Source organism: Pseudophryne corroboree, chromosome 11 (assembly GCF_028390025.1).
Source record: "Pseudophryne corroboree isolate aPseCor3 chromosome 11, aPseCor3.hap2, whole genome shotgun sequence".
NCBI lineage: Eukaryota > Metazoa > Chordata > Amphibia > Anura > Myobatrachidae > Pseudophryne > Pseudophryne corroboree.
This window is the reverse complement of record NC_086454.1, coordinates 92,336,846-92,350,544: the sequence shown is the minus strand read 5'-3', so window position 1 is coordinate 92,350,544 and position 13,699 is coordinate 92,336,846. Positions and strand designations below refer to the sequence as shown.

Sequence of the window (13,699 nt, the reverse complement as noted above, 5' to 3'; positions counted from 1 at the left end):
TGATGGCTCAGACAACCACAAGTGAATGACCTGTAATCTACACTGCGTAAAGGTCTGTAACTATTTACCTCTACTAAGACACTGACATGAAGATTTGCCAGCTGCAGCAAACGGCTACTGCTCACCTCCCTTGTACTATGCCCTGTGCGGACACAAGCATTTGCCGCTGTTGGGTGTGGCCACAGGTGATAAGGTGAGGAACCAGGTGCAAAGTTCACATGTTTGAAGAAGCAAAACAAAATGTTCTGTCTGCTTGTTAGGGAGAGGGGGAGTCCCACGACTCCATACAACAATGATTACTCATAGACATTCCAGCTACCAATAACATGTTTATGTCCTCCCAGCCACCTGATTTCCTGTACAGCGAGGGAACAATTTGTACGTCAGTTTAGGTATCCATAAGCGGAACTAAATCCAGAAAAGCATTGTAATACTAGTATTTTGGATTGGTTCTGTAGCGGGCTGCTACTTATTGTGCCCAACATTGCAGTTTTTTGTTTTGTGTTTTTTTAAACCTTTCATCCCCATCTCCCCATCTTCCCATCTTTCTCCCACTCGATGGGGTAAATTTTACTAAAGGTCTAAAAATAAGCGGTGATGTTACCTCTCTTCATTTTTAGAAGCTTTAGTAAATTTACCCTCTATTATTCAGTCTTTGCCTCCCCATTTACACCCCCCCCCCCTTTCTATTTTACCTCACCGTCTCTTCCCATTTCCCTGTCTCTCTCTTTTTTACTTTCTTTCCCATGTCCTCCCCTCATCACTTTCTCATGTCTCTTCATCTACTGCCCCTCTCCCCCTTTCTCCCTTACCCTCTCTTCTTTCCCCGGATTTCCCATCGCAACCAATCAGCTTCTCGCTATCTTATATAATCTTTAAAATGATAGTTAGAACCTGGTTGGGTGCTCTGGGCAACTTCTCCTGTGTAGGTTTGATTCCCCCCCCCCCCCCCCCCACGTGTTTATACTAGAATGTTCATTGTTTAGAATAGTATAAAACAAGGGTAGGCAACCTGCAGCACTCCAGCTGCTGTGGGACTACACATCCCAGCATACCTGCTAAAAGATTTGCTGTAGAATGTGCCGGGGCATGCGAGGATGTATAATTCCACAGCAGATGTTGGGGGCGTATGTTGCGTATAGGATACCTTCACAATAAAGACACAGCAACTTCTTATAAAAGTCACATTTAATATGAATACATGCAGCCAGAGTAGTACTAATGCTATGAAATAAATGTACAATTAATATGTTGCAATGCTCCCAGAAGCCTCCCCTCCCCAATCTGTGATGTCACGTGAGGGGGCGGGGTGGACTGTAGAGGAAGTGTGCACGCTTCGGGCGGCTCTACACACTGCAAGGTGCATGCTTGGAGCCTCTGGGATGCATGGAGCAGCACTGCAGTTGAGAGGCTCCTGTACTCGCTGCCCTGCTTAGCAGAGCAGTGGTGAATAGATGCTGTGTGCATGCGCACAGCATTTATTCACATGAGACGGAGACTGGGGGCATGCCAGCAACTCACAGAGCGCTTGCCATGCCCCCCCAGCTACAAAAATTGGAGGCGTGGCTTGCGATGACGGCATGCCCATGCAGCCACTCACCCTTTCTTTAAGCCACACTCCTTTTCAGTTGGGCGTGGCTTTGCTGCACAAGAAGTGTCCCTCTTTGAGGAGTCCACATGTTGGGAGGTATGATCCAGGTATACTTATATGTAGGCTTACCATACTATCCCTTCAAACTGGGACACTCATAGATTACACAGGTTCTGTGGCTGATTAAAACCAGGTGAAATGCAGGCTTGTAGCCAGCCAGACACAGAACCTGTGTAATTCATGAGTGTCCCAGATTAAAGTGATAGTATAGTCAGTCTATTTATATGGGAAAGCCTTTTCACAGCATGTCACTAGTGAGCCTGAAGACAGTCCAGCTGTCTGCTTACTCTCATCTGTGACCGCGGCTAAACCAAAGCAACATTAGCAGTGTAAAGGAATGATGGAAGGTGTTAGAATGGTAGCAGTGTGGACTTTAAAGTTACGTTATACTAAGAGGATAATTTATCAAACCTAAAGCTAAAGGTGAGATGTCACCCATAGCAACCAATGAGATTCTAGCTACCTTTTATCTAGTACATTGAGTGAAGTGATATCTAGAATCTGGTATCTATGGATACATCCACTTGTCATCTTTAGAAGGTCTGGTAACATCTCACCCTAAATCCCACAAAAGTTAGTGCAGCACAACCGACAAATGTGGGCCTTCATCTATTTATGTACAAGGCGGACAATTAGGCTCAGTTGTGTGAAATTAAATGCTCTGCGTGTCCACACTTGATATAGAAAATCACAAGTACAAAGAAGAAAATAAGAGTCTCTGGTTAGGCGATAGTTTCCCTTTCATTTCTGTCTGGAAGTTCCTGAGCACTGTTTTTTTTTTTCCGCCATAAAGTAGCCCAGGTCCTTCACCAGCTTATGGCTTGTTCCCTTGGTTCTCCACTCAAATGGAGATCAGAGATAGTTCCAAAAAAAAAAGTTTTGTAAAATGTGAATGACATAGAAGAAAAGGTTTCCTGCTTAGGAGGTATATTTCAAGTTGTGTGTGCAAGTTGCAGAGGGACGAACCTGTCCTGCAATAGTCCAGAACATTAACCTGTTTTCTTGCTACTCGTATCACACGGATATAACACAGGTCAGTTATCCTGGCCTGGCCTCTGGGCATGGCTTCAGCGTTACTGACAAAGTCTGCGACAGCTGCATCTTCGGTTACAGCTCATGCCCCGGGACATCCCAGTTTTTCCAGCTTTTCAACTTCCACCTGACAGTAGCGGGTAGAGGAAGCATATCCGCAGAGTCCTTCCGGGTCAGGCTATGAGCCAGCGTGCTGAGACATCGTTCCTCCAGACTGGGCAAACTACAACACCTTAATCCCAGTGCCAGCTCCGTGCCAGGGCTGGTGGAAGAAACCATAGGATATAATGGTGCCTGGACCTGAGAAGATAATGGTCAGACAGCTTAATAGAAGCATGGCAATTCACAGTATATTTCTGCCTGCTGTAATGTGATGCTGAGACCAACAGATGCCAAAGAACGGTCCTTTATAAAAATTTTGTTTTATAACATAAAAAAAATATGGTCACATCATTAACAACTTTATTCAAATGGTAATTTCTTTGTAGGACAATGCTTGGGCAGTACCACGCCGGATAAGGCACAGGGGTAAGACACAAGTTTGGGCAGTACCATGCTGGATAAGGGACAGGGGGAAATGTGCTACATCAGCTTACTGACTTTTGAACTGAATATAGTAGGCCCTACACACTGGCCGATATTCCTCAAAGATATGAACGATCTTGCTTATTATTGAACGAGATAACGTTCATATCTTTGAGTGTGGAGTCACCAGTTATGAACGATGTGCGGCCCCGCGCTCATTCATCGCTGGTGCCCCGTCGGCTGTGCATGCAGGCCAATATGGAGGATCTCGTCCATATTTGCCTGCACTTCAATTGAGCCATGTGACGGGGGGAGTGAAGAAACTTCACTCCCCCCATCACTGCCCCCGCGCCGCTGGGTCGGGTATATCCGCCGTCGGGCAGCTCGGCGGCGGATCTTTATATGTGTAGGGCCCTTAACTCTAGTCTTTACAAGGGGGCCATTTAATAAAATGACACTTGTGGCTTTATGTGTAATTTTTTTTAAGCATGGCAATTAAAAAATTACTTTTTGTGGAAATGTATTAATTATTTGTTCGCTGTGCCAGATGGGCAAAACTCAGCTACCATGGCAAAACCAATTTAAAGAGGCAAGTTTGTAGAGAGTGGCCCTGGTACTGAGATGGGTGTGGCCAGATAGGGACAATTATCCTGACCACAGCAGCCGGCACATATAGGGAGAGAATTTCTCCTGAGTGCACATGCCCCTCTCCCTCACGTCTCCTCCTCATCACCGCTGTAGGGGGCCCTGCAGTCGCACAGGGGGGACAATGTCCCCCTTAGCAGCTGACCTGGGATGGGCCCCTCCAATAAGCCCGGGCCCAAGGAATTAGAGGGACACGTACTAAGCAGTGATAAAAGTGGAGAAGTTGCCCATGGCAACCAATCAGCTGCTCTGTATATGTTTATAGTATGCAAATTCTAAATGTTACGTCAATGCTGATTGGTTGCCATGGGCAACTTCTCCACTGGCTCACTTCTCCACTTTTATCACTGCTTAGTACATGTCCCCCTTAGCATCCACTAAGCCCTCCCCCTATTCCACTGCAAAGTGGGAAGAGTTACCTATTCTTCTACATTTCTTGGGGGACACTGCATTAATTTGAAAAACACTTGAGAGGGAGAAACTGATTGGTTAGTACTTTAACTCTCTCCAAGCTGTGATAAGCTCCCCCCTTGAAATGCTGTGTTTGTATTCAGATTTCTTTTTTTACCTGTTTTTCCATTCTAAGTTAGCGTTAACTGGAAAGGCAATGCCTTGGTATAAGTATGTGATTGCTGCGTAGTTGTCAGTTGTCCCTGATTTACAGGAACAATCCTGATTTTTTTATTTCTCTGTGTGTCTATTTTTAAATATGAAGGGACTGCTCAGTACCACGTCTCCTGTTCTGCATGTGATACTCCGGATCTGTTCTTATTCTACAGTATATTCTGTGCTATACCCCTTTTCCACTGCCGCAATAACATGGGTAATTGCCGGGTTAATCTGGGTAGTGGCTCAGGATCCCAAAAAAAGAACCCGGGTCCAGTGACCTGGGAATCCAACCCAGGTAGCGAGTGTGTTGGACCTGGGTAACGGGACAGTTGTAAATGAGTGACGCGGGTCCCGCTAAAAGCACAGGAAGAGCTGGATCACTGGCGCTTGCAGATGATGTCATCTCTAAGAACTGGCAGAACAGAAAGATTGCATGTGGGTCGCCAGTGCATTGTGAATGGGGTCTAAAACCCATGTGGGATCTAGGTTTTCAGGGGAAAAGGGGTATTAGTAAAGACTTCATTATTTTGATTGGTGTATGGCCACGCAGAAGGCTTTGTGGGTGACATCCACAAAAGTTGAATCCAAATGTCATGCCAGTTCTTTCTCGTTACCTATGACCATACCTTGTGTAGTCCTGTGAAGGCCAGACCCAGACTCTGTCTGTCCTTATAAAAGGTCAGTGTCCCTTCCTCCATATTCAAGTGCACGCCAATAACTGTCCCCTCCTCGTAGAATGGGTCGGTGTACTGTATGCTGCCACTGCCATGCCAGATTTTGCCACGATAGGACAAGCCCCAGCTCTCTGTATCTACACCTGGTGACAACGAGAATCACTACATGAATATGTTATACCTGGAAAACGGAATTGGATTCCAGTATCTGCACAATAACTCCATTTGGGTTGAGACGGTAATAAACAAAACCTCTTTGACAGATAAACAACTGTCGGAATTCTGCCACTCACCACACATCCCATTAGTTGCTATGTCTATAGTTCCACACAGAAAAAAAGAAAGTGCAGATGCACACTTTATGTAACCCTTACTAACTTCTCACTAGTGTGATGCCTTGGGATGGTTGGCCAGTACAGATTTAGGGGGTCCCAGGCCCTGGAAAAAAGCCTTTGTGTTAGTAACCCAACAGATGAGGTCACCTTGTCGTGGTTGGTGGGCCAAACATAATGCTAAGTACCTCAATTTGCTCTATGTTATAGTGCAGAGTTTATCATCTATATATGACTCCCAAGGGTGTGAAAATTGGTAAAATGTTCCGCCACGCAAGCCTTTGCCCGGTTGAAACCGGGCACATCAGCTAGTTATAATTATTCTGATCAGCAGTGTGGGAACAGTGGCGGTTCTTGCCACGGGCAAGCGGTACTTTTGCCCGGGGCACCGCCTTCCGGAGGGCGCCACACCAGGGCTAGATCCGCCATTGTGCCCCCCGCGGTGCCCTGTTGTGCCCCCCCGCTTTGAAGGGAACCAGATGCGTAGCGTCTAGTTTCCCTTCATTGAGAGGACCTTAGTTGTGCGGTGCGCGATGACGTCATCGCGCACCGCACAGCAAAGGTCCTCTCCATGAAGGGAAACTAGACGCTACGGTCTAGTTTCCCTTAATGTAGAGGACCTTTGCTGTGCGATGTGCGATGACGTCATCGCGCACCGCACAGCATAGTGGCACAGACACTAGGGGTCATAATTGACCTCTAGTGTCTATGCTGTTCTATGGGAGAGACGTAATAACGTCTCTCCCATAGATCGAAGAGAGGAGAGGAGAAGAGCGCCGCCGCCGGCGGAGGGGGTCTGCAGCGGTCTGGATCAGGAACGGGGATGGTAAGTATACTTTTTTTTATTTATTTTTTTCTTTCAGCGTTGTGACCACGCCCCCATTTGAAGCCACGCCCCTATATTTTGCCCGGGGCGCCACAAGGCCAAGAATCGGCCCTGTGTGGGAACTACAAGTCTCGGCATGATAGCACCTCTTAAGTTTGTAATTAGGGTGTGCAACATACTTGCCTACCCTCCCGGAATGACCGGGAGGCTCCCGAAAATCGGGTGGTGCTCCCGGCCCCCCCGGAAAGGTCAGCAAGTGTCCCGCATCTGCCGCCAGCTCCCACACCCCCCACTTGCCCACCAACATCACAGCACTAATGGGCGGTCTGAGGGGGACACAATGACGCGATTTGCGCTGAATTGCGTCTTTGTAGCTCCGCCCCCACTCTCTAGTGCCTGTTTCCTCGGCCCTGAATAGCAGGGGGCGGAGCACAATGACGTTTTATGCTGCCACACCCCCTCACTGCTGGACACGCCTTCCTGTACGCTGTCCAGGCTGCTCCCTCCCTGAAGAGGGTGCAGCAATATCTGGAAGTATGGTGTGCAATGCAAGGTTCACCCCCCTCCATAATGTCTATAGTCCCATCAGTAAATGCCCACTATATAACTCACCTAGCAAATTGATGTACTGGTAGCTCCCAGCATGCAATGCTGCTCTGCTGGTCCCAACACCAACCATGACTGAAATTCCAGATGGTGGTTCAAGGAACTGTATCTCCCAGTAATGCTCCCCTTGTATGAATCCTGTAAGAGGAAACCAGATCTGTGAATACATCAATAACAGAAGCTGGAGACGCAGGCTTAAAGTCAGCAGCCACAGGACCTGTGTCATTCATTAGTGTCCAGGTTTATTATGGTAACTCTTTAATTGACCCAACTGAGCTGAAAAGGGTAAGGGCAGGCTGCCATCAAAAATTGTGGGGTCCGGGACTAACGAAATAGACAGCACCCCCCCCCCCCCCCCCAAATAAAACAAAATAAAAAGTAAAATACAAGAAATATATATAAAAATAAATAAAACTAATATAAATATATACTTAACATAAAATTCCTATGCACAAGTCCCTCCCAAAATGGCCACCGCCTCAGAGCAGACAGTTATTAAAAATCCTAGAGCCTCCTCCTCCTCCTCTGAGGCGGCGAACATTTTGAGAGGGACATTTTTACTAGAGCGCTGCAGGCGACGGACGACAATGGACGGCAGAAAGAGCAGCCTGGGCGCTCCATTCTCTGTCAGAGAGACTGGGCCTGGGACAGCTGTGCTCCCAGTATCCCCCTGATCATGGCTGCCCCGGGTAAGGGGGGTTATCTCTACTATTAATACATCTTAGAAGACAGGGGGCCTCTTCAGAAACTGTAGTGGGGAACTTGCTATTTTTGTTTACCCAAGATGAAGACCGGGGTCCCTTACCTGTGTCCCCTCTCACTGCTGCGGTACCGCAGCTCTCCAAAGCTGGGTCTGTATGAAAGTAAACCTCCCGCTGACACTGGGACAGCTCCGCCATTGGCGACTGGTCATTCGCCTCCCACACCCAGCTTTCCTTCACATACCCACAAGGCATGGGTGGCTTCAGGGGCACCGCACTGAGATATGAGAGAACAAGAGGAATACATAGTAAGAACACAGGGGGGGCATGTATATGAGACTATGGGGTCAATGTAATAATCCTTTGAGGGATATAAAGTGGATGGAGATAAAGTACCAACCAATCAGCTCTTAAATGTCATGTTACGGGCTGTGTTTGAAAAGTGACAGGAGCTGATTGGCTGGTACTTTATCTCCATCAAAGCCTTAGTAAATAGACCCCTAACTGGCATCAGGGATATTGGAACAGGACCTAAGGTGACAAATACGCAAGTGTCTGATTACCTGGGAATTCCCAATAATTCACATCCCTTCTACTGATGGCTTAGTCTATACAGTCTGCTGCAAAGGCCAAACCGGGCCAGATGGAACCCATGAATGGTCAGGTCAGAAGTTACCCCAGCTGGGTGGCTCTGGTGCATATTATTTATATAGCACCACCATATAACTCAGCGCATTAGTCCCATAGTTTTGTCAGCAGCCAATTAACCTGGTTTCTTTTTTCGCGTGAGAGAACCACCGAAATGCCCATGGCCAGAATTGGTCCCGTGGCCTCAGTACCATGGGATATCAATAATTATCACCGTGCCCAGCGTAGTACCTATGGTTTGGTCCTCTGTGTTTTTCCAGTATAAGAGAAGTAGGCATAGTGGGTATTGGGTAAAAATCGGAATAGGTCAAGACACCCCCTGGATGGGAGTGAGCATTACAAGCTCCAGAATTGCAGAGTTTCCTGCTGGGAGCCAATCTGGTCTGGAGTTCCAGGATCCGGATCGTTACGGTATTTACCCAATCAAGGCATAGTGTCCCACTTGGCAGAACAGAACGGAAGCTGCAGTGCAGTAGGTTTTCATACCCATGAATTATTGCTGTTCATGTAACTTAAAAAAACGAAACTGTGGCCTATTTAGTAACCTAATTTATCTCTCAGAAATGCGGATTTGCCTAATGAATGAACACAGGGGACATCAGCGTTATCTCCTGCAATAGACAAACGAACGCTGCAGACCACAGTCCCCATTTGTTTTAATGAGGACTGCAATCTGGGACAATTTACATAACTTTGCTTTTCTTAGCTTGTCCCCATTAGTGAACATCTGCAGGTAATGCAGAGTATGGGTACAGTATCGCTGGAGAGGGATCTTGGCATCCTTCTCCGCAAAACTGGACACCTAGGAAGGGAAGTCTCCAGCTGAAAGACGTTGCGGGTACCGCCTCTTTCCGGAACCGCTGGTCCAGTAAGCCAGAGAGCTACATGATGCAGTATGAACTGTTCTTTATCTGGGAAATACACAGATAAATAATAAATAGGTCCTTTATATGTTACATTGTGTTGCGGGTGATGCCTTGTCTCAAACTAAAATTATGACCAATCCTTTGCATTGTGTATAACAGACATAATGAGGGTTCTCCGTGTACTACTATATAATGTGCATGCAGGCAGGACAGTAACATACTGTATATTGTATGTAATATATATAGTGCATACTATAGTATATACTAGATATGCTATTACATGGGCTACGGGCCTTATTTAGGTTTCTTAGCAAACAGAAAAAGCACACTAATGGGCAAAACCATATGCACTGCAGGTGGGGCAGATGTAACATGTGCAAAGAGAGTTAGAATTGGGCGGGGTGTATTCAAACGGAAATCTAAATTGCAATGTAAACTTATAGCAGCCAGTATTTACCCTGCACAGAAACAAAATAATCCACCCAAATCTAACTCTCTCTGCACAAGTTACATCTGATCCACCTGCAGTGCATCATTCTTTTGCTCAGCTGTGTGCTTTTTTGGTTTGCTAACCTGAATAACCCCTTTAAGTGTACATACAGTGAGGACAGCAACATGTATAGTATATAATATATACAGAGCCGGCCCTAGGCATAGGCAAGCTAGGCAATTGCCTAGGGCATCTGGTATGCCTAGGGGCACAAGCAGTTTCTGCTTATTAAAATGATATGCGGCATGCCTATATTCTGTGTGTAGCATTTTGTATGCAGATACAGCCACAGTCGCACACAGTATATAGGCATGCCACATATCATTTTAATCAGCAGAAGCTGCTTGTGTATCCTAGCCACATAGCAATGCAAATAAGATGCATTTTCATAAAAATTAGGCACCCAACGTTAGCAGAGCTGCCAGTTGACTCATGCCAGGAACTATATGTGTCATTATGTGTATAAGGGCATTAATAATGTGTAACATATGTGTAAGGGGCACTATGTGTGTCATTATGTGTATAAGGGCACTAATAATGTGCGGCATATGTGTAAGGAAAATTATGCGTATTAGGGCATTAATAAGGGTTGACATAATGTGTAAGGCACATTATGTTTATAAGGACATTAATGATGTGTGTCATATGTGTAAGGGGCATTACTGTGTGGTATTATGTGTATAAATGCATTACCAATGTGTGGCATTATGTGTATAAGGTGCTCTACTGTGTGGCATAACGTATAGAAAGGGCACTACTGTGTGGTGTAAGGTGAATAAGGAGCAATATGGTGTGGTGTAATGTGAATAAGGAGCAATTCAGTATGATGTTATGTGAATGAGGGGCACTACTGTGAGGAATAACATATATAAGGTAGAGTGGTACTACTGTGTGATGTAATGTGAATAAGGGACACTATTGTATGATAAATTGTGAATAAAGTTGCACTACTGTGAGGCATAATTTGAATTGGGGGTACTATTGTGTGGCCACACCCCTTTCCAGCAAAAACACATACCTTTTTGGGCTGTGCGCTGAATGTGCACACTGTTCTTATTTAAATTACGGGGGTACAAAAAAAAGGACTGCTATGGGTGAGGGGTGATGGTGCTGGGAAAAGGGTGCAAAACTAGCGGTGGTGCTAGGGGGCACCAGCCAAAATCTTGCCTAGGGCATCATATTGGTTAGGGCCGGCTCTGAATATATACAGTATAGTAATATATATCAGACATGCCATTACTTGAGTGTGCATACAGAGTGGTCAGTGACACATATAGTATACATAATATACAGTATATATCAGACATGCCGTTACCTGGGCTGAGTGTGCATATAGAGAGGACAGTGACACATACAGTATATATAGTATATATAAGACATGCCGTTACCTGGGCTGAGTGTGCATACAGAGAGGACAGTGACACATACAGTATATATAGTATATATAAGACATGCTGTTACCTGGGCTGAGTGTACATACAGAGAGGACAGCAACATGTATAGTATATAATATATACAGTATAGTAATATATATCAGACATGCCATTACTTGAGTGTGCATACAGAGTGGTCAGTGACACATATAGTATACATAATATACAGTATATATCAGACATGCCGTTACCTGGGCTGAGTGTGCATATAGAGAGGACAGTGACACATACAGTATATATAGTATATATAAGACTTGCCGTTACCTGGGCTGAGTGTGCAGCTCCCGGACAGTTCTCATGGTCTCTCTGCTGCTGAGCCTGGCTCAGTGTTGTTGTGTATAAGTGCTGTTCCCATCATTGGTGAAGGAGCGGATGGGCTCACCAATAGGATGCCTCTATTTATCCAGCCCCCGAATGCGAAGCTCTGAGTGGCTGCTAAGTACTTCTGATACAAACAACACGTAGATCCTCCCCCGAGAACTGTCCTGTTAACCCTTCACTAACCACATGTGCTCTGTGCCGATTACTACTGTGTGCACTGTGCTGGATCACTGCTGAATGCAGTGTGCTGATTACTACTGGGTTCACCGTGCTGCATCACTGCTGAATGTTGTGTGCTGATCACTACTGGGTGCACTATGCGGGGGTCACTGCTGTGTGATTATCACTAGTGGGTGCAGAGGTGGATTTAGACCTCATGGGGCCCTAAGCAAGATACCGATTTAGGGCCTGCTTTCCCTCAAACAATAACTATCACTATATTTTAATTCTTGATTTATGCCTCTTCTTACATTATTTGTTGTTTTTCCTCCTTATATTATATTACAATATATTACTTCCCCCTTTCACTGACTGTACCATGTCCCCTCACCTCTAACCTCCATTATTACACCACTCAGTTACTGCATTTTAGATCTGTGCTCCCCTCACTGAATGTAGCAGGTCCCCATAGCCCATTATGGGAGTATTCAGCCAGCCCAGTGCTCCAACATCTTTGGCAGCGGTCACGGTCCACCAGAAATGCCCTCCATACAGCCTTATCGGTGGCCCCCTGAGACCCACAGGGCCCTAAACAGCCTCCTTGGTTGCCTTGTGGTAAATCCTCCTCTGAGTGGGTGCACTGTGCTGGGTCACTGCTAAGTGCTGATCACTAGCGGATGCATTGTGCTGGGTCACTGATCTGTGCCGATCACTACTTGGTGCACTGTGCTGGGTATCTGCTGAATGCAGTGTGCAGATCACTACTGAGTGCACTGTGCTGGGTAACAGCTGTGTGCTTATCACTAGTGGGGGCACTGTGCTGGGTCACTGCTGCGTGCTGATCACTACTGGGTGCACTGTGCTGATCACCTGTGATGTATCTCCCCCTTCCCCTCCCCCACTACACTGCCACTTCCATGCTGGGTCACTAGATATATGAAAACCTGTTTACTGTGTAATTCCTCCTCCTGTCAGTGTTACAATGTAGGATAAGTAACCGGCTCTGCAGGATTGGGGCCACAAAGCTAAACTTTGCTCTAGATGTGTCAGACAAAATGCCAAGAGACACAAATGAGATAATTTATGCTGAGAAGACTAAATAAGTGTTCTGCCCTTAAGCATAATGAGCTGGATAGGGTTTCCATGGCCCTACAGACGGCCACAGGCAGAGTATGTTACACAGGCAGTGGCGGATCCAGGGGGGGGGCACTCGGGCCCGTGCCCCCCCCTGTCATTTGTGGCCTCCGTATCCCCCCACCCCCAGCGCCGCACTGGGAGATGACGGGCGCCCGCTGAGATTGTATTACCAGCGGGCGCACGTCTCCCTGCACAGCGGCATCCGGACGCAGGAGCATTTGTGGCCTCCGGCGCTGTCACTGTGCGGCATGCGCTATGGGAGAGACGTCAGTCATGACGTCTCTCTCATAGTGCTGAGGAGAGGACGCCAAGAGGAGGAGGACTGCAGCGGTCTGAAAGCGGGAACGGGGCTCGGTAAGTATGATTTCATTTTTTTCTTCCTTAGTGTAGCGGGGGCACCTACTGGGGGCAAACTACGGGGGGACATTACTACTGGGGGGTCATTACAACTGGTGGCAAACTACTGGGGGCATTATTACTGGGGGGCATCGACTGGGGGGTCATCTATTGGGGGCATTACTACTGGGGGCAGCTACTGGGGACATTTTTACTGGGGGGCATCTACTGGGGGCAAACTACTGGGGGACATTTTTACTGGTGGCATCTACTGGGTGTATTACAACTGGGGGCATTATAACTGGGGGGCATCTACTGGGGGCATTACTACTGGGGGGTCATCTAATGGGGGCAAACTCCTAAGGGGCATTACTACTGGGGGCAAACTACTGGAGGACATTATTACTGGGGGGCATCTACTGGGGGCAAACTACTGGGAAACATTATTACCGGGGGCCAACTACAAAGGGTCTAACTACTGGGGGCAAACTACAGGAGGGCATTACTACTGGCGGTGTAACTACAGGGGCATTACTACTGGTGGCGTAACTACAGGGGCATTGCTACTTGGGGGCTAAACTACAGGGGGGCCAAACTACAGGGGCCAAACTACTGGGGGATAACTACAGGGGCCAAACTACTGGGGGCTAAACTACAAAGGGGGCATAACTACAGGGGCTAAACTACAATGGGGCAAACTACAGGGGG

General features: G+C 46.9%; 1 protein-coding gene across 1 annotated transcript; it reads right to left on the bottom strand.

The window, feature by feature from the left end:
• Positions 1-1,170: 1,170 nt before the first annotated feature.
• Positions 1,171-11,373, bottom strand: LOC134969967 (SPRY domain-containing SOCS box protein 3-like). The gene is made up of 5 exons (XM_063946106.1): positions 11,303-11,373; positions 7,706-7,878; positions 6,907-7,038; positions 5,089-5,279; positions 1,171-2,983 (listed from the first exon to the last, which is right to left on the bottom strand). The coding sequence occupies exons 1-5, from the start codon at positions 11,335-11,337 to the stop codon at positions 2,759-2,761; spliced, it is 756 nt and encodes a 251-aa protein (XP_063802176.1). The 5' UTR covers positions 11,338-11,373; the 3' UTR covers positions 1,171-2,758.
• Between the last annotated feature and the right edge of the window lie 2,326 nt (positions 11,374-13,699).

What these genes read in the sequence shown, in the direction of transcription:
- LOC134969967 (XM_063946106.1), bottom strand. Translation starts at nt 11,337, where the DNA reads ATGAGAACTGTCCGGGAGCTGCACACTCAGCCCAG. An exon ending in GAGCTGCACACTCAGCCCAG is followed by an intron (nt 7,879 to 11,302) that starts GTAACGGCAAGT and finishes CTCATATCTCAG; the next exon opens with TGCGGTGCCCCTGAAGCCAC. An exon ending in AGCAGTGAGAGGGGACACAG is followed by an intron (nt 7,039 to 7,705) that starts GTAAGGGACCCC and finishes TTCCTCTTACAG; the next exon opens with GATTCATACAAGGGGAGCAT.